This window comes from Suricata suricatta, chromosome 2 (assembly GCF_006229205.1).
Source record: "Suricata suricatta isolate VVHF042 chromosome 2, meerkat_22Aug2017_6uvM2_HiC, whole genome shotgun sequence".
Classification (NCBI taxonomy): Eukaryota; Metazoa; Chordata; class Mammalia; order Carnivora; family Herpestidae; genus Suricata; species Suricata suricatta.
The window spans coordinates 54,278,279-54,300,019 of NC_043701.1; the positions used below are offsets into that span (position 1 = coordinate 54,278,279).

The window sequence follows — 21,741 nt, forward strand, 5'->3', positions numbered from 1 at the left end:
TTTTCATGGAGAAGAGAGAGGGGGATATTGAGCACTGCATTGGGATCATGCAAGAAAAGTACTCCCCCTGAAAGTAGCTAGAGAGAAAGAGAGACAGAAAGAATGAAAACACCAACAGGAAGACTACACAAGAACACTGTTCCCAAAAACCACTGACTGGGGAAATAAAAGAGGGTTTCAATACTGTCAATTATTTATAAGTGGAGTTCAGTCTAAAATTTTGGAACTCATGCTCCAGTAAGAAAGCAGGGTAGGGCCCCGGGAGCAGGCAGCACAGTCTGAGGATCCCCTAGGTTTCACAAGGAGAAGTGGCTCCCCTGCTAGGAGTGCATTCGGTAGAGGTGACATGGTCTCTCTATGAGCAAAAGACCCAGTGGGCGTCATAGAGCTGCCCCATTCACTGGTATAGGAACAAAGATACAGGCTAAAGGCAGCAAACCCTGGTGTCGGATGTGTGTTGTGACTTCACCATAAACTCTGAGCTTTTGCTGCTGCTCGGTCACATTACCATTTTCTGAGACAAACCAGTACTGTCCAGACTTGGCAAGAACCTCCCCCAGAGGATCAGCGCGGGTATGAGCCATGGGTGTCTCTGCATTGTGGGGTTTTGAAACACAGCCGTAACTGAGATAAAACTCTGGAGTGAGGCGCCACCTGGCAGGAGGACAGCTTGGAAACAGGGTGAAGGTGGGGAGTTGACAGAAGTTGAAAACACAGGAAGGGTAAATGTGCATCTGTGAGCGAACTTCCCGCTCCAGAGACTAAAGACTGGGGCAAAGTCATTTTCTCCATTAGCACATCAATAGTGATCGAACCCAGTGAGCTAAACAGTGCCACCAAATGGAAAATGAGACCATCATATCAAGCCCCACCTCTCTGTGTCCTCTGAACACACCTCTGCTAGGGGAAGTTGGCCTGAGAATCAGAACAAATCCCCCCCTCTTCTGACCATTAGATGCTGCAAAATTGCAGCTCAAAGGGAAACTGGATCTAGCTTCATTTTTTGTTTGTTTGGTTTTTGCTTCCATTTTTGTTTTTGTTTTCTTAGATGTGAAAAGAGAACATTTTTTATTTTACTTTATTTTTTATTGTTTTCTATAATTTTTAATTTTTTTCTCTTCTCTCTTTTGTCTACCAAGCTACTCTTAACAAGCAGATCAAACACACATAGGATCTAGCTTCTCTATTTGATTTTTTTAAATTTAAAATGTTTTATTTCATTCTATATCGTTTTTTCTTCCTCCAAAATGACAAGACAGAGGAATGCACCTCCAAAGAAAGAACAGAAAGAAATGACACCCAGGGATTAATCAATACTGACATAAGTAAAATGTCTGAACTAGAATTTGAAATAACAATTATAATGATTCTAGCTGGGAATGAAAAAAGCATAGAAGACACTAGAGAATCCCTTACTGCAGAGATTAAAGAGCCAAAATCTAGTCAGGCTGAAATAAAAAACACTGTAACTGAGATGGAAACTCAGATAGATGCCATGACAGCAAGGATGGACGAAGCACAGAAATGAATTAGTGATACAGAAGATAAAATTATGGAAAATAATGAAGCTGAAAAGAAAAGGAAAACGAAGGTAATGGATCACAAAGGTGGACTTTGGGAACTCAGTGTGTTACTAAAATGCGGTAACATTCATATCATAGGAGTCCCAGAAGATAAAGAGAGAGAAAGGGGGTCATAAAGTTTATGTGAGTAAATTATAAGCCAAAACCTTCATTAATCAAGGAAGGACAGAAACATCAAAATTCAAGTAGCACAGAGAACTCCCATTAAATTCAACAAAAGCTGGCCATTGCCAAGGCATATCAAAGTGAAATTCAAAAAATAAACGAGAAGGAAAAAAATTCTGAAAGCAGGAAGTGGAGAGCAGGTAAAGGCCTTATCTATCATACAGGGGAAGACAGATCAGGTTTGCAGTGGATCTGTCCACAGAAACATGGCAAGCCAAAAGGGAGAAGCAGGAATGTATTCATCTTCAACGTGCTCAATGGAAAAAATAAGCGGCCAAGAACACTCTAACCAGCAAGGCTGTCATTCAGAATAAAAGAGAGAGAAAGAGTTTCCCAAACAAAAACTAAAGGCGTTAGTGACCACTAAACTAGCCTTGCAAGAAAATATTAAGACTCTAAGAGGTGGCAAGAGACTAAAAGCAGCAAAGACTAGAAAGGAATAGAGAACAGTTCCAGAAACACCAACTTTACAAACAACACAATGACACTAACCTCATCTTTCAAAAATCACCCCGATTATAAATGAACTAAATACTCCATTAAAAAGCACAGGGTAAAAAAAAAAAAAAAAAAAAAAAAGCACAGGGTATCAGAATAGATAAAAACACAAGACCCATCTATATGCTGCCTATAAGAGACTCACTTTAGGACTGGATATCGGCAGATTGAAAGTGAGGGCACAGAGAACCACTTATCATGCTAATAGATGCCAAATGAAAGCCAGAGTAGCCAAACCTGTATCAGACAAACTAGAGAGAGAGAGAGAGAGACAGAGTACACGTGGGGGAGGGGCAAAGAGAGAGGGAGACACAGAATCTGAAGCAGCTCCAGGCTCTGAGCCTGGCATGGGGCTCAAACTCACAAACCATGAGATAATGACCTGAGCCAAGTCAGACATTTAACCGACTTAGGCACCCAGGGCCCTGGGACAAACTAGATTTTAAAACAAAGACTGTAACAAGAGATGAAGAAGGGCGTTATATCATAATTAAGATCCACCAAGAAGATCTAACAATTGTAAATATGCTGCCCAACATGAAGCACCCAAACACATAAATTAATAACAAATATGAAGAATTCATTGATAATAATATATAATAGTAGGGGACTTTAATACCCCACTTAACAGCGATGGACAATCATCTAAGCAGAAAATCAACAAGGAAACAATGGCTTTGAATAACACACTAGACCATATGACCTTAAAAGATATATTCAGAACATTTCATCCTAAAGCAGCTGAAACACATTCTTCTCGAGTACACGAAGAACATTCTCCAGAACAGATCACATACTGGTTCACAAATCAGTCCTTAACAAGTACCAAAAGTTCAAGATTACACCATGCATAGCTTCAGACCACAATGCTATGAAACTTGAAGTCAACCACAAGAAAACATTGGAAATACCGCAAATACTTGGGAAGTAGAAGACTATGCTACGAAAGGATAAATGGGTCACTCAGGAAATTAAAGAAGAAATTAAAAAGTCATGAAAGCAAATGAAAATGAAAACATAACAGTCTAAAACCTTTGGGTTGCAGCAAAGGCAGTCCTGAGAGAAGTATATAGCAATATAGGCCTACCTCAAGAAGTAAAACTAACACTTACACCTAAAGGAGCTAGAAAAGAAACAGCATATAAAGCCTAAAGCCAGCAAATGAAGGTAAGTAATGAAGACTAGAGAAGAAATAAATGATATAGGAACAACAACAACAACAACAACAACAAAACCCAAAACAAAACAAAACCAAAAACAAACAGAGAACAGATCAATGAAACTAAGAACTGGTTCTTTGAAAGAATTAATACAATCGATAACCCCCAGCCAGACTTAACAAAAAGAAAAGGGAAAGGACACAAATAAATAAAATCATTAATGAAAGGGGAGAGATCACAAGCACATAAAGAAATATAAACACTTGTAAGAGAATATTATGAAAAATTACATGCCACCAAACTGGACAACCTAGAAGAAATGGATAAATTCCTAGACATATACAAACAACCAAAATCGAAACAGAAAAAAATAGAAAATTTGAACAGACCCATGACCAGCAAATAAATTCAAACAGTAATCAAAAATCTCCCAACAAACAAAAAAGGTCCAGAGCCAGATGGCTTCCCAGGGAAATTCCACCAGACACTGAAAGAAGAGTTAATACTTACTCTTCTCAAATTGTTCCAAAAGATAGAAATGGGTGAAAAACTTCCAATTCTACAAGACGAGCACTGCCTTGATTCCAAAACCAAAGACCCCACTAAAAAGGAGAATTACAGGCCAATATCCCTGATGAACAAGGATGCGAAAATTCTCAACAAGATACTAGAAAATCAAATTAATCAGTGCATTAAAAGAATTATTCACCATGATCAAATGGGATATTCCTGGGCTACAGGACTGGTTCAGTATTAACAAATCATACACCACCTTAATAAAAGAAAGGATAAGAACCATATGATCCTCTTAAGAGATGCAGAAAACCATTAGACAAGATATAGCAACTATTCTTTTTTTTAAGTTTATTATTTTTAGAGGGGGTGAGGGAGAGAGAGGGAGGGAGGGAGCGTGTGAGAGTAGGGGAGGGGCAGAGAGAGAGGGAGAAAGAGAATCCCAAGCTGGAAGCCATGCACACAGCCTGACATGGGGCCCAATCCCATGAACCATGAGATCATGATCTGAGCCAAAACCAATAGTCAGATGCTTAACAAACTGAACAACCTAGGCACCCCCACACTCAACAAAGTAGGGATAGGTGAAACATACCTCATCATAAAGGCCATATATGAAAGACCCATAACTAATGTCATCCTCAAGGGGGAAAAACTGAGAGCCTTTCCCCTATGGTCAGGAAAAAGACAAGAATATCCACTCTCACCATTATTCTTTAACACAGTACTGGAAGTCTTAGCTTCAAAAATCAGATAACAAAAAGAAATAAAAGGCATCTAAACTGGCATAGAAGAAGTCAAACTTTCACTATTTGCAGACAACATGATACTCTATGTAGAAAATCCAAAACAGTCCCAACAAAAAATTTCTAGAATACATGAATTCAGCAAAATCACAGGATACAAAGTCAACATACAGAAATCAGTTGCATTTCTATACACCAATAACAAAGCAGCTCGGTCCCATTTGCAATTACACCAAACACAATTAGATACTTAGGAACAAACCTAACCAAAGAGGTAAAAGATCTGTACTCTGAAAACTATAAAACACTTATGAAAGAAATTGAAGAGGATACCAAAAAAATGAAAAACATTCCATGCTAATGGATTGGAAGAACATTGTTAAAATGTCTATACTACACAAAGCAATCTACACATTTAATGCAATCCCTATCAAAATACCAACAACATTTTTCACAGAGTTAGAACAAATAATATTTGCACGGAACCACAAAAGACCCTGAAGAGCCAAAGCAATCCTGAAAAAGAAAAACAAAACTGTAAGCATCACAATTTCAGATTTCAAACTATATTATACAGCTGGAGCTATTAAGACAGTATGGTACTGGCACAGAAACAGACACATAGATCAATGGAAGAGAAAGAGAAAACCCAGAAGCCGACCCACAACTATGAGGTCAACTTAGCTTCAACAAATGGTGCTGGGTAAACTGGACAGCAACATGCAGAAGAATGAAACTGGACCCCTTTCTTACACCATACATAAACACAAATTAAAAATGGATGAAAGACCTAAATGTAAGATAGGAGACCATCAAAATTCTAGAGGAGAACTCAAGCAGCAACCTCTCTGACCTCGGCTATAGCAACTTCTTACTAGGCACATTGCCAGAGGCAAGGGAAACAAAAGCAAAAATGAACTATTGGGGACTTTATCAAGATAAAAAGCTTATGCACAGCGAATGGAAAAAATCAATAAACCAAAACACAGCCTATGGAATGAGAAAAGATAGTTGCAAATGACATATCTGATAAAGGGTTAGCATCTAAAATCTATAAAGAACTTACTAAACTCAACACCCAAAAACCAAACAACCCAGTTAAAAAATGAGAAGATATGACTAACACTTCTCCAAGGAAGACATCCAGATGGCTAATAGACACATGACAAGATGTTCAACATCACTCATCATCAGGAAACAAATATCAAACCACAAACAATCAGATACCACCTCATACCTGTCAGAATGGCTAAAATTAACAACACAAGAAACAACAAGGGATGGCGAGGATGCTGAGAAAGGAGAACCATCCCACACTGTTGGTGGAAATGCAAGCTGGTGCAGACGCTCTGGAGAACAGTATGGAGGTTCCTCAAAAAGTTAAAAGTAGACCTACCCTATGATCCAGCCATTGACTACTACGTATTGACTCAAAGAATACAAAACTACAGATTTGAAGGAGTACATGCACCTAACGTTTGTAGGAGCACTATAACAATAGCTAAACTATGGAGACAGCTCAGATACCCATCAAGTGATGAATTGATAAAGATGCGGTGTGGGGAGACTGGGGGTGTGGGGGAATGGAATATTACTCAGCCATCAAAAAGAATGAAATCTTGCCATCTGCAACCATGCAGATAGAGCTGGAGTTATTATGCTAAGCGAATTAAGTCAGAAAAAGACACTCATATGTTGAATTTAAGAGACAAAACAGATGAACATATGGGAGGAGGGGGAAAAAAGAGAGGGAAACAAACCATGAGAGACTCCTAAAGATAGAAAACAAACTGAGGACTGATAGAGGGAGGTGGGTGGGGGATGGGCATTAGGAGGGCACATGTTATCAATGAGCCCAAGGTGTTGTATATAATCAATGAAACACTGAATTCCACTCCTAAATACTGCACTGTATGTTAACTAACCAGGATTCAAATAAAAATTTGGAAAGGGGAAAAAAAAAAACTTTCTCTAGCTACAAGTGTTTAAGTGTGAAAATTAAGTGAAAGCAATTATATTGGTGATATTTGCTCTCATTTTTCAGTTAAATGCTGTGCAAGACCTTCATCCCATACCCAGGTAAGTTACCCATTTTTGTGAGTTGGTGACAGAGGGGAATCCTACGGCACTGCCTTAGATCACAGACATCCATATTCATGTGAGTAGCCTGGGGAGGGTCCTGAAGGGGACAGAGCCTGTTCAAGCCAGCCTGGTACCATCCTTGTTTTCCTGCACCCAGCACAGTTCTACTCAAGCCAACAGTCAACCTACTTGGCCCTGTAAGTCACAGGGTCCCACATGGAAGAGGATGATTGAAGACAGGAAGGAGACATGTATGGTCATCGGGGGGCTTCACTGTGGGCTAGATTCCACTATCACAGAGTTCAGAAGCCTCTCTCAAGGGCCTCCCCATCCCTGGGCCTGGGGAGGTACCGCACAACAGTCTGAGTACCTCAGGTACCCGTTCACCGACGCGCTCCCTTCCTCCTCAGGTGCCCGTGCTTCCTGGACCACGCACCTGCCATCAGGTTGCCTGTCTCTTTTAAAAGAGCTTAACTTGACTCTTTCAAGTAATATGCCTATTTCATCTAAACTGCTGAACTCCTACCCATAAAGGTATTCATAACATTATTATTCTTTTAATATTCACGGAATCTGTAGTGGTGTTCTCTCTCTCATTTCTGACACTGCTAATTTATGACTTCTCTTTTGCCAAAGCCAATGTTTAGGTTGGTTGTGTGTTTCTGATTAATGGCTTATCAATTTTAATGACCTCAAGAACAGTTTATGCCTTCCTTGATTTTCCCAATTGTTTTTGTTTGTTTCCTATTACATTGATTTCCTTTCTTATTACTTCAGATTTTCTGCCTTTTTTGGATTTAACATGCTTTCTTCTTTCTAGTTTGAGGGTAAGAGTTTAGGTCCCTGATTTGAAACCTTTTTCCCCCCCAAAATAAGCATTTAGCCATATTAATTTCCGTAGGGTGACAATGCTTTGGCTGCATCCCATAAATTATAAAATGCCATGCTTTCATTTTTCTGTTGTCTAGTCTCCTTTTTGATTAATTCTTTGGCCATGGATTATTTGGAAATGTGTTATTTGGATTATAAATGTTTATGGATTTTCTAGATATTTTTCTTTTTTTAATATATTTTTAAAATTTTTTTAGATGTTTTATTTATTTTTGAGAGAGTGTGTGTGAGTAAGTGATGGGCAGAGAGAGAGGGAGACACAGAACTGAAGCAGTTCCAGTCTATGAGATGTCAGCACAGACCCTGACATGGGGCCCGAACTCATGAACTGTGAGATCATGACCTGAGTTGAAGTTGGATGCTTAACTGACTGAGCCACCCAGGTACCCTTCCAGATATTTTTCTATTATAAATCTCTCATTCAGTTCCATTACAGTCACAAAACACCCTTTAAATGAGAAAGAAAGGAAGGAAGGAAGGAAGGAAGGAAGGAGAAAGAAAAGGAGGAAGGAAATCCTTTAAATGTTTTGAATCATCAAAGAAATTTTGAAACACACTCTATGATCCAGAATATGATCAGTAAATATTTCAGGCACATTTGAAAAGAATGTATATTCTATAGTTGTTAGGTGGACCTTTCCAGAATACCTTCTGTTATTAGATACATAAATGTTTAGGTTGGTTATGTGTTTTTGATTAATGGGCCCTTTTATCATTCTGAAATGACCATTTTTATTCCTGTTAATATTTTTACCCTTAAATTTATTTTGTCTGGTATTAACAATCCACTCTTGGTTTCCACTGATTTGTGTTAGCATAGTACTTTTTTTCCAAACCTTTTATGCTTAATCTTTGTATATCTAAAGTGAATTTCTTTTAAGCATCATATAGTCAGGTCTTGCTCAACGTAACAGTTTCTGCCTTTCAGCAAAGTGTTTAGGCAATTTACATTATAATTACTGATACAGTTGAGTTTAAACCAACACCTTATTGTTTGTATTCTATTTGTCCAATCCATTCTTTCCCTCTTTTTCTGTCTTCTTTTAGATTAATAGAGTATTTTTTATGATTCCATTTTACCTCATTTATTGGCTATAGCTGCAACTTCTCTTTAGTGGTTATCTTAAGGCTTTTACGTTATACATATTTTACTTATCACAGCTACCTGAAAATAATATACCATTTCACATATGACTCTTACAATATTATATTTCCATCTCCTTTCTCCCATTGTATATAGACTTTATACTACCATTGTTATACAATATACTTCTTTTTTTTAAATTTTCAATGTTTTTATTTATTTTTGAGAGAAAGAGACACAAAGCAAGCAGGGGAGGGACAGAGAGAGGGAGACAGAAGGAGACACAGAATCTGAAGCAGGCTCTAGCTGATGAGCTGTCAGCACAGAGCCCAACGCAGGCTCAAACTCACAAACTGTGAGATCATGACTTGAGCTGAAGTTGCACGCTCAACCAACTGAGCCACCCAGGAGCCCCAATGTACTTCTGCTTTTGATTAAACTCGACAAGGTATCTTTTTAAAAAAGAAATCATTCGAAGCGTTTGAAGCATAAAGTTTTAATACAAGAAATTAGAGGGTAGGAACTGGCAGAAGGCAGAGAAAAGGGCAAGAAAGAGGAGCAGAAAGGGAAGATGCACACAGGTTATGAGGAGGCTGAAGGATACAGAAACAGGAGGCAGTAAGGGGTGGGCAATGGTTTTCTAGCAACAGGACACCTAAAATTCCATTTTCGGTCGTTTGCTTTGCTCTACTATCTTGAACCTTTGGTAAAATGCCACTAAAATAGAGGAACAGGAGCAGCTTCAAGACAGCAGAAAAAGGACACACATAAGGGACAGCAAAGTGACTCAACAATTCAGAGCCAAATCATAGTCCTGGAGTGAGCTTGCTCCCTCTTTTGGACTCAGAGAAGCTGGTGTGTTCTGAGATGAAAAAGGTAAAAGAGAATGTAAAATAATTTTAGAGGAACGTCGAGAGGTGAGGCATGAGGGCACCTGCTGAACTACCGTCCTGGGAGGGGGAAGGAGATTTCACATAGTCAGGAAGAACAATCTCATGTTTTTCATCCACTGTTCACAGGGACCAAAAAGTCTGACAACACATTGGTGGGTGTGGAAAAACAGATATAGTCATACACTGCAAGAGGGCAAGAAAAATGGGTAAATTTGTGGAGAGCAACTTGGAAATACTTATGCAAATTATCTCTGCTCCGATAAATCCATTTCTAAGAATACATCCCATAGAATACACAATGAAATGATTTAGGTTTATTGCAGCCTTGCGTAGAATAGCAAAGGATCAAAAATAAATTATACATTGTATTATATATTATATACTATATATTATAACATAATAGCTGGCTGGTTATGTATGCTCTTAAAATGGAATATTTCACCACTATGGAAAAGAACAAGGAAGTTCTTTAAAGGCATTGCTCTCCAAGATAGATTGCTAAGGGAGAAAAGCAAAATACAGAGCAGTGTTAAGTTGTCTGTAAGGACAGCCAAGAAACCAGTAACACAGGTTGTCTGGGAGCATGAGAAACAGCAGGTGGGAAGGAAGAGAATTTTTTTTCCAAATCCTTTAAAATTTTGAATCAAGTGAATATATTAGTTATCTAAAATAAAAACACTTAAAAAACATACAAATATCTAAGGGATGCTTAAGCAGATGAGAAATCGACAGCTTATGGACCCTTTGGCTTACTCCCATCCGCCTTCCTGGAGGTCCCTCTAGAGGGCCAGACTCTTCTGCTGCCCCATCCTGGGGACATTCTCCCTCTGACCGTGTCTGGTCCAATGTCCCCAACTATCTGACTCCTCACACCTCTGGGTTACAACTGCTGCTTCCACTCACACTTCTGGGCCCAGTTGTAATCTGGTTTTCAATGTTTCTCTGTTTTATCGCAGATCATCTGAGACCCTCTCGTTGCTAACTTCAAGGGCTTTTTCTCAGCTGCATTCTCCTAGACCTTGGATCTATTTAAAACCTAAATGGACCTTCCCTCCTTTCTTGGTTTCTCTCACCTCATACTGAGGTTTTCTTTTCATACTTTACTTCATTCTTCACCCTGCACCCCAGATGTGCCTTATTTCCCAGTGCGCAATCCCTGTCCCTCTGTTTTCTTCTCTTCCCCATATTCCCAGAGGTTGGGGGAGTGGGGAGTCCCTCCACCACGAGCACTTCTATGCTGAAGACTCCAATACCCTGAGCTGTGAGCCATTCTTTCGTCCAAGCCCCAGTCCTAAGAAGAAATGCCAATTGGGCATTTCCAATTTCCACCCGGCCATCTCATTCTGACCTGGGTCATCACTCTGCTACATGCCAGCCATCCACCCCACTGACTGGCTGTGCTCTGAACTTCTGGGCAAAGGCCAGCGGCTCAACGAATTCTATCAGGCACCCAGCTTGAAATGTTCAAAATCCTGGGAGTCATTCATGTGTTCAGCAAAGTTCCTCTGAGATCCAAGGGCTGGCTGAGGCTGACAATCTTTCTCCACCCTTCTACTGCAGCCAGACTCTGAGTCACAGCAAATTTCCTTGAAATTTTCTGTCACATGACTTCCTTCCTCTACATTTTCTCTAACTCACCCAAGTTCTGGATTGCATTACAAGATTACTGAACAGTTTCTGAACCATCTGACCATGTGACGGTCTGATACTTGGTGAGGACAAACTAAGTATAAGGCATCATGCCAGATGCTGTGGGTATACTAAGATGAACAAGACATATAGACAGGTATATTTGATGGTAGAGAATGGGAAGTAACCAAAAAAAAGAAAAAGAGAGATAGAGAGAGAGATAAAGAGCAATGGGAACAAATGAGAGGGAGATATCACTTCCAGAGAGAAAGCCCTAAGAAACTTTTCATGCAGCAGAAACATTTGAACTGGATGGACAGGATTAACTGAATATACACAAGAAGAAAGGCATTCATGGAGTCAGACACAGCACAGCTTGCCTCACCATTCTGCCCCCAATACCTCGTGACTTGAGCAATTTACTTAATCCTCATTTTCTTCATCTACAAAACTGAGGCAATAATAACATCTTACTCCTAGGTGTCTTGTTAAGACTAAATAGATGCGCATCATGGGATACTGTGCGGCAGATTAACCACATGTTTTATCTTGACAATGTAGTGCTGAGTAGGGAAAAAAAAAAAAGAGAACCAGATATAAACTGTAACATAATACAATTACTAAACTTAAAAGTGGCTGCCAGGGGTTAGGGGTGTGGAAGGCTGTGGCAACAAAGGAGCAACAGCAGAAAGAAATATTTTGCAGTGAGGGTCTAAATCTAAATCTCAATAGTGGTAATTCACAGAACTGTACACCAAAAAAATTAAAAAGCCCATCTTATAAAACGTAAATGTAAAGGGTATTTATACAAAGACAATCACATATATTTCCATAAATACATGAAAACAGGAAGGCAATAATTTAACACATTAGAACAGCTGTCTTTGAGGGTGAGAATGGGGATAAAGACCAAAAGGAATGAGAAAATAAATACAAGACAGGAGCCTTGCATGGACCAACAAAGACAACATGTCATGAACAGGGGCTGAGGAGTCCATTCTATGCCTGAAGTCTCCTCCTCTGCACCTCGAAAGACCTAGAAGAGGGTAAGTAAAGGAGGGGAGAGTGGGGTACCTGGGTGGCTCAGGTGGTGAAGTGTCCAGGCCATGACCTCACAGTTCGTGAGTTTGAGCTTTGCATTGAGCTCTCTGCTATCAACACAGAGCTGGATCATCGGTCCCCTTCTCTCTGACCCTCCCCATCTGTGTGCATGTGCTTACTCTCTTTCAAAAATAAGTCAACATTTTTTTAAAAGTGGAAAGGAGATTAAGTACAGTAAGTGAGTAAGTGATGAGGAGGCAAAAAGTTACGCAAGAAAAGGACGGGTGTGAAAGATATTATGGCCTCACTACTCAGCAAATTCCAGAAGTACCACATCTGTATTTTTTAATGTTGTAGGCAGAAAGCCAAGTGTAGAATCTGGTACAATGTACTGCTTTATAAATTTTAGATCAAAATAAAGAAAAGAGCAAGATTTATGGCATGGCGTGTGGGAGAAGAGTGAGGAGGACGTCAGGGTTCTATGGCACGGAAACGGACGGCACTGGTGCCCTTCTCTGTGGGGCCCCAGGAGAAGCCTATGTGGGGCAGGCGGAAAACGGCAGTCCAGCTTGGGTGATACGGAGTTGGGAGTGCCTGTGGCACCTCTCAATGAAGATGAGCAATCCAGGCTTCCAGATGGATGGATCTGATATTGAAGAGTAGGATCTGGTTAAACAGATCCATCTGGAACATTCCTAAGCATACAACTAATTAATAAAAACTGTGGGACTTGATGAGCAGCCCAGGACAATGGGTAGGGTGAGAAGTATCCAGGGAAATGCAAAGCTTTAAGAAGCAGGCAGAAGAGAAGTCTAAAAAGAATCTGAGAAGAAGTGAGCAGAGAGATGGGCAGAAATCCTGAGATGTCATGGGAACATGGCAAGAACATGGCCAATTGTGTCAAATACTTCAAGAAGGAAGCTTCCACAAAATTTGGCAATATGGGCTACTGGTGACTTTCAGCTGCAAAGTTCTGGTGGAACAGTGGGAAACATGTCAGACTGCAATGAGGCTGACATAAAAGGGAAGCGGTCACAGACTGATTCATGGTTGTTTAAGGCAGAAGAGAAGGGAGGATAGTTAAAGGGAATTCAAGGTCTTTTCAAAGGCTAAAAGGAAAAAGCCACTTTTGGTGGGCCAGGCTGTATAAGCTTAATATTAATGCAAAGTTCCTACTTTTTCTTGAGAACTCCTAGTACCATGAGAATTTAAATGAGTTAAGGGGGCTGCACAATAAGGGGTCAGAGGCACCAGAAAGTGGTTAAGAGAAGTCAGCCCTGAAGTGAGGAAGGCTAGGGGATCAGGTAGGAGGGAGACTCAACTTTTGACTTTGATCGTTTTTGTAGCTTTTGAATTTTGTATTAGGTGTTGGTACTGATATTACTACAAAGAAAACCCTTTTTTTAATGATTACTTACAATGAATTTCTGTATAATGGTAAGAAAGAAGCCTGACTGCGGCAGGTTGAGAATGACTTGGGAGAGAGGAATAAAATGGAGGAATTACCTGTGGACATCTCTTTCAAGCCTCCCTTTGAAAGAGACTGAGAACATAAGATTACAGTAGCCTCACAAGATGTTTTGTTCCGAAGAAAGTAAAAACTAAGGCATTTTGAAATAGTAATGAGAAAGAATTAGCAGAAATAACAATACAGGTGGGAAGGGAGATAATTAGGGAAGCCATAAGGGGTGTGAAGAGGTAACAGATTTTGCAATTCAGAGTATGGACAGGGGTCTCATGGGACACTAGAAATGTCCTACACTGGATGCCACAGGTCCCCTTTCTTCTTCCTATATCCAGCCCAAAGCATAGTGGGGGAAGCGCCCTAAGGGCGGGCCTGACTAGTCTAAGCCAACTGGCAAAATCTTGGCTCCTCTGTCCCAGTAACTAGTTCAGGAGTGGGCATGTGACATGACGCTTAACAAGACCTAAGGAGGCTTTAAAAACAAGTTCCTACTTTTCGGGGAGAGCCACAGGAAGCTATCTCTTTCTCCTGCTCCAAGCGAATGAGGAAGCATGGAGCCGCAGCTGCTCCTGGCAGCCATCCCATAACCACAAGGGGACCATCTCGAGGATAAAGCCAACACTTGGATAAAGAGCAGAGCGGTGAAATGATCCTGGATCGTCAAGATTACTGAGCCACCTATCAACCAGCTCTGAAGGCTGCCCTCCTATTTGGACTTCAAGATAAAAAACACATGAAGTTGGGTTTTCCCCCACTCACAGCCTGGAGCTCTCTCACTGATAAACATCCCTTCCACTGTGAGAAGAGCAGTAAGACATATGGGAAGGCAGGAATTGGGAGAGATGATGTCTGACGGTTCTAATTTTTCTCTGTAAGGTAAAAGGTGGTCCGGATGCTCACAGTAAGGAGGGAGCGGGGAGGGGTGAGAAGACGGGACCTGGCCGTCCAGGGCAGTAGGGAAGGGGGCTTCCTGCAGCCACCGGGGGCCAGGCTGGCAGTGCTGAGTGCCCACGTGAGCGTTTAGAGACAGCTACAAGCTGCAAACAGCATGAAGCTGTACCACTCACCCCAGACCACTGTCCTGCGTTTGGATTGGTGGATTAACAGGACAAGAAGAAAAGGAAAGTTAGGGCCATCAAACCAAGAGTGGCTGAAGAGATGGACCCCGGGGTTTGGTGGGGCTTAGAAAGGATTATGAAGGCAGGAGGGAGCTGGTTAGTCAGGAAAAAACAAAAGGGCAAAGTGACTAGACATCTCACCAGATCAAAGAACCTGGAAGGCAGAACTGAGAGCCCCCAGGAGACAATGCAGAGGGTAAGTGCCCCCAGAATAACACAAAGCAGGGCTCTGGGCCCAGCACCCCTGTGCCCTCCTGCCCACCCCATGCCTAGCTCTTGTCTGTTGTTTCAGGATTAACTACAATAGATAAATTTTCAGCTAACTGAAGCTGGACAGACACAGATAAGAACTCAAAAGAGCCTAATTCCTCCCATTATCACCCAGAGCCATGTGCACGTGGGCAGATTGGAGGGGAAATGTTTTCAAATTTGTGCAGATGTTTCTGAAAGCTCTGTAGGGAGACCAGACACTCTGTGAAGGAGAAATGAGGAACACTGCAAGAAAAGCATTCCTTAAACTGGTCCTTTTAAAGAACTTACCTCTGCACTCATCTTGGTCCCCTCCCTCAGTGGCTGTGAAGACAAAAGCAGAGGTCAGGACACTGATGACACCTGCACCAAATCCAGACAGACACCCCACTCTCTCCCACACTACTGACTGTTCCACTGGCACTATCTTCCCCAAATGCCTCCACTGCCTTGAGCCCTCCAGTAAGGAGACCCAGGCCAGTGTCTGATTCTGAGGTCAGTGGTGGGGAGACTCCCCTGGGATGTCGTGTCAAGAATGTTTCTCTGAAGGGCATTTCCAACCTCCAGGCCTGCCTCCTATACTAGACGAGTGACCGTAAACACGAAGCGATGTGTACTTAAAAGAATGATGCTTATCCCAAAGCTGGTACTCGGAGAGGAGAGCTTTGGGTCAGCCCTTCTTTTATGGAGACAAGCAGGGCAGCAGGAAACACATACTTCTTTCTTTTCTTTTCTTTTCTTTTCTTTTCTTTTCTTTTCTTTTCTTTCCTTCCTTCCTTCCTTCCTTCCTTCCTTCCTTCCTTCCTTCCTCTCTCTCTCTCTCTCTCTTTCTTTCTTTCTTTCTTTTTTTCCTCCTAGCTGACTTTCCAAAGGACTAAATTTATTATGAACAGTTTAACAGGCTAATCTGAACCCACAGCATTAAGGAGGAGGAAGGAAGGAACAAACAGGTGAGCAGGAGTTGGAAGAAATGAGGAAAGAAAAAGGGAAGGGAAGGAGAAACAGGAGAAAGAAGGAAAAGAAATAAGAAACTAGCACAGAGTATCAGTGGTCCCAAACTTAAATGTACTCCAAGGACCGCTTGTTGAAAATGTGCATTTCTGGGTTCTACCCCCAGAGATTCTGATTCAGGAAGTCTACAGGGGAAGGGAGGCTAAAAATCAGTATTTTCAACAGTCATCCAGGAGATCATATACACATGGTCAGACAGCCACACTTGGAGAAACACTAGACCTGAGAGTAGAATAGAGAGGCCCATAGAAATTAACTTTCTCATTTGTTTTTCAGAGCTCTTGGAACTGTGACTTTATTTCAGCTAAGACTTGGGCAATGGCAGGGGGACTGGGTAACCAGAAACGACAAACTAAAGCCTCTGCAGCCCCTCCATCTGTGTGGGGTTTCCAGGAAGCCAATGCAGATGACTGCTCAGAGCGCGAGGAAAAGGAGGGCTCTCCAAGTCCTCTGGGAAGGGAAGGTCATGGTAGCCTCAGTCCCTGGACCCATCCCTGAATTTGATCTTGCCCTCTTTCAAAATATAGAATGAGCTGAGTACAATGATGATAACCATGAATAAGAACAGGGAAATAATAACACCCATTATTTGAAAAAAAACAAAAACAGGGGCGCCTGGGTGGCTCAGTTAGTTAAGTGTCTGAGTTCTGATCAGGTCATGATCTCACAGTTTATGTTTGAGCCCCGAGGCTAGGCAGACAGCTTGGAACCTGGAGCCTCCTTTGATTCTGTGTCTCCTTTCTCTGCCCTTCCCCCTTCCTTAAAAATGAACATTTTTTAAAGATTAAAACAAAAAACAAAAAAAACCTGAGTCCTGACAATTCTATGAACACCTGGGATGGTCACCTGGGCTGAAAAACCCGTTTTCAGCAACTGCCCTCCCTTCTCTCTTCTCATTCTTCCGGTTTTGAAATTGGGTCTCATGACCCAATCTAGCCGGCACATATGCAATCTTTCCTTTAATAACCCGGAGCTCTCATGTTTCCTGAAAAAAATATGAAAAAGGGAACTTGCTAGAAGACAAACTCTAAAAAGCATAACAAAAAGGGTGAGCTTTCTTCTCAGATCTCAGGGAGTCAGTATGGGTGTGGTATCTTATGCATAAAATATCTCAGAAGTATGACTAACACACTGATAGCAAAGCCAGAGGGAAAAGCCAAAACTAAGGCAAGGACGTGTGTTAAGCAACAGTGTTGACCACAGGGACTCCCCAGAGACCACACCTGGTTGCCCCCTGCATAGATGTTCTACCCTAAACTCTACTGCTTTACTTCTATTTTTAAGAACTTTAGTCTAAGCCTGCTTAGTGCTTCCATGTAAGTGGAAAAGTCAGATAACAAAATGCACAAATATGAGGATAATAACAGTGGGGACCTTACTTTCTATTAACACTAATCCATAAAACCCTTGAGAAAAAAGCTCACACTAATTCCATTTTACAGATGAGATGCCTGAAGTGAAGGGTGGGTAAAAGCATTTGGTCTCTCAGTCAAGGCACTATAGTACTGCACTGTCATTTTCAGACTTTCAGGTTCTGGAGCCAAATTCCAGAGTGCTTCAGAGAACTGTACTGATCCTGTCAGACAGCTATCATGACAAACAGGAGAATGAGTGTTCGTCCTGCTTCAGTCATGGGCTAGTCAAACAGATTCAGATTCAAACAGATTCGGCCACGTCTAAACAGGTTCATCGTCTGTAGGCTGAATGGCTGGACTTCATCTCTAAGGTCTGTTCCAGCTCTAAAATGTTCTGATTTCCACAAAAGGAAATTCAGGTAACTCTTAAAATAGGTGGAACAATGCTCAACTTCAATCAGTCATGATCACGGAATGCAAATTATTATTTCACAAAGATGCTCTGTCAGACTACCAGAGATCAGAACATTTGCCAGATAGACTCTCTGATGTTCTCTTAGGAGGCCTACAGATGGGTATCATCTCTACAGTGGGCAACTTAGCAACGTCTATTATAATTCCAAATGCATGCAACCTCTGACCTAGCCATTCCACTGCTTCAAATTTGTCTCCAGACCCCAAATCACATTCAAGAGAAATTAAATTGCCTGGAGTCCTTCATCCTCACAGAAACATTGCTACTGTGAACTCATTCAAATGAGAACATCCCGGAAAATTTTCCTATAAAAAATGTCTACAAAACACTGTTAATAAACTCAACTGCTTCCTCAGAGAATCTGGGAAAGCAAAACAAAAGAAAACAAAAAAATGACTTGGAGAAAGGCACGCGTGTGAAACAATCTCACTGAGAAATCTACTGCATTAGGCATCCTAGTCTACCACCTCGAATGAACAAAGGGGCATGTATAAAGCACGTTCAGCTGAGGTATCCTTCCCACGCTCTTTCCTGTCCAGCTTTTAACTCTCCGCATAATAAAATGGCACTATCAGGTGGCAGGATCCTGGCCAGGGGAGCTCTGCCCTGCCTTTCCACACCTTCCCTGCTCCTCACACAGCTCTCTTACTCCCCACTCTCCTGCCAAGACTAGTTACGGTTTGAAAAGAACCCAGGGATAATTTTATTCTATATTTTAATATGTTCTTAAATATCTAAGACCTAATCTTATAATAAGAAGATTTAGGTTTGTTTGCTTATTTTAAGGGTTTAATATAAAATTTTTTTTGATGTTTATTATTGAGGCAGAGAGAAAAAGAGTATGAATGGGGGAGGGGCAGAGAGAGAGGGAGACACCGAATCCGAAGCAGACTTCAGGCTCTGAGCTGTCAGCACAGAGCCTGATGTGGGGCTCAAACCCACAAACCGTGAGATCATGACCTGAGCTGAAGTCGGATGCTTAACCAACTGACCCCCCCAAGCGCCCCTCAAGGGTTTAATATTTAAACAGTCCAACACTAAAAGCCTTTAAGTTTTTGACTTTTACTATTATGTTTAGAAATACTTATAGACACATTCTTATTTCCTTCTTGATCTTTAACTTTTTAATTTATACTTTTATACTGTAATCAATCTAAATAGTATTGTGGTGATGGCATGAGATAAAATGCTAACTATACTTATCCCCAAATAGTCGTATGGTTCCCAAATCATTAATTGACTTGTTTCTTCCTTTCCCACAATGACTCATATATGTTTTTATGAATATGGTTATTCTCTTTTTCACTTCTTCTACTGTGTCACTGACCTTTATTCACATGCTACAATATATTGTTTACATGACTGTGGCTTAACAATAGGTTTTGTTACCTGGCAGTTCAAGTTCTCTCGTTAACTTGTACAGTATTCCTATCTAGTCTGCCCTGCTTGGGACTTCCAGATTAATTTCAGAATATCTTTGTCAAGTTAAAAAAACAATTTCACTGGGACTGTGGTTATAATTGCATCAAACTTATAAATTAAATTAAATTAAAGTGAATTAATAGGTTTTCCCATCCAGAAATATATGGTATGCCTATCTAGGAGCAAGCACTTTAAGAAAAATGACAAAACAGAAGAATCTTGAGTTAGTTCCTGAATTAGCATATAATGACAAATGATAGTTCAGGCCACAGTGGTTCACTAGAAAGATAAAGAAAAAAGGCAACACTTGCATAGAAGACCTGGTGAAACCGATTTAAAGTAGGTTTGTCCTTTCCCCTACTCTGGCAGGTCTACTAACTACACAGAACAGGAATTTGAGCTTTGACCCCAAAATGTGATGCACTGAGGTGCACACCGACAAGCTATCTCACTGAGGGATAAGAGCCTGCCTGTGACTCAAGAGCCCAGAATTCTACACCTGGCATGGGCACCCACTCCCACTCGGACCAAGGCCAATCATAGTCTCTTACTGCCTTGGTTTCTGCACCACAAGAAAGGAGAGGGGGCAGATGAACTTTACACAAACTTGGGTGATCCCTACGCTCTCTTTCGGTGCTGACATGCTGTAATTCTAACCCATTTCACTTCTATTTTTTTGTTCTCCATTGCCCTTAGCTTTCTCAGTGTTTGTCTTGGTTAAGTGGTTATCAGCTTCTCTCCTGGTTCTCTCACAGGCAGAAGTGTACACAAGTAAACTGGGACAAGGCTTGGGGTATCAGAGCCAGGGAAGCTGCTGCCTTTGAGGCCCTAAGCACATAAGGGCCGAACAGCTCAAGCTTTCCTGGACACTCTCTCCAAACCTAAGCCCTTCTCTTCCTCATGCAGGCCTCTTGCCCCTCCTGCTCAATGTTCCTCCTATTCCTCATCACCATTTCAAAACCCTCTACCATTTCTTTAAAGTGACCTTGATATAATAAGAGAAAAAGGAGACAACAGGGGTCAAAATACTCTTATTAAAGAATAAATGTCTACTGTATTGAAACTTATACAAGGATACATCCATGCTTTTCTAAAGTGGCTTATTAATTCAAACTGCAAGCAAAGTGCAACTCAATTTCAAAACTGGGTTGAGATCAGGACATTCTGGGCCCATACGTGTTGTTAGTGTAAGAGTTACCTTAAGAAGGCAACGAAGCGGCCATTTTTGCTGTGGGTCTGAGAAGGACTCCGTGCACCTACCAGCCCCCACCTGCAGACCTGGAATGTTCACGCCACTTGAAAACAGTGCCCTTATTTGGTGATCTGCCCTCCCAGGACCAAACTCGAAGTCTTTCACCCATAAAGTACCTCGCCCCTCCCTCCCAGGTGCGACTACCCTGACTCCCCACTCCCGGGGTCATGGAAGTCATGGAACCTCGCCCGGGAATCGCAGATCCCAGTAAAGGCTTTCTTGGCTCCATAACTTGGTCTCTTTCTTTCCTCTGTCTCTGCCTCCATCTATTAAATCATATATTTGGTGCCAAAACCTGGGAGGAGATAGCAGCTCAGCAGCTGGCTTCTAGCTGAGCTCTCTCCCCAATTCGGGGATCTTGCCTTGGTGCCGAAATGGAAACTGCCCCGAAGGTCGGGGCCCTCCTGCGGAGCTTCTGGTCCAGGATCTGAACTCTACCCCACCAACTAATTGGGTAAGTTCCCTGATTATCCGAGCCTCGTTGGGGATCCTGTCTGAAACCACGGCCACATCAGGACAACCCCTCTGCCGTAGTCCCAGGGGCTGTATCCGCTCTGGCGCTGGGGAGATGTCCCTGACCCTAGGATGAGCCAGCCCTCCGATCCGAGTCTTGAGCCTGAACACGGGGATGCCTACTTCAGTCACGAGACTTTAGGCCGGGTATTATGGGAACTTCCCAATCTATGCCAGAACGCATAAAACACGGGCTCACCCCCTTACAATGCCTTCTAAAGAACTTTTGGCTTCTTGTTTACGATGGTGACCTTTGCTGCAAGCACCTAATATGCCTCTATACGGTTGTATGGCCCCTCTACAAGCTGGACCACCAATCCCAATGGCCCCCAGAAGGATCCTCGATTTCCAAATTCTTCCCAATTTAGATAATTTCTGTCGGAGGCAGGGAAAATGGAATGGGATGCTATGTTATGGCTTTTTGGGATCTGCACTCTCACCCTGACCTTTGTTCTTAGCTCGTGACCCACAACCCCTGCCCCCGGAGCCCCTCCCATCCCCCTCTCCTGTCTCCAATCCCCTAGATGACTTCGCTGCCCCTCCTTCCTATAACCATATAACCTCCCTATAACTCTGGCGCTGGCTCTCCCTCCCCA

At 41.8% G+C, this 21,741-nt stretch overlaps 1 protein-coding gene across 1 annotated transcript in view; it reads right to left on the reverse strand.

The window, feature by feature from the left end:
* The window catches only part of BLVRA (biliverdin reductase A), a 62,197-nt gene that overhangs the window by 33,047 nt on the left and 7,409 nt on the right, over nucleotides 1–21,741 (reverse strand). Inside the window, exon 2 of the mRNA XM_029926480.1 lies at nucleotides 15,409–15,441. Within this exon, the coding sequence (XP_029782340.1) occupies nucleotides 15,409–15,420 (12 nt within the window). The 5' untranslated portion in view covers nucleotides 15,421–15,441. The remainder of the gene's footprint in view (nucleotides 1–15,408; nucleotides 15,442–21,741) is intronic.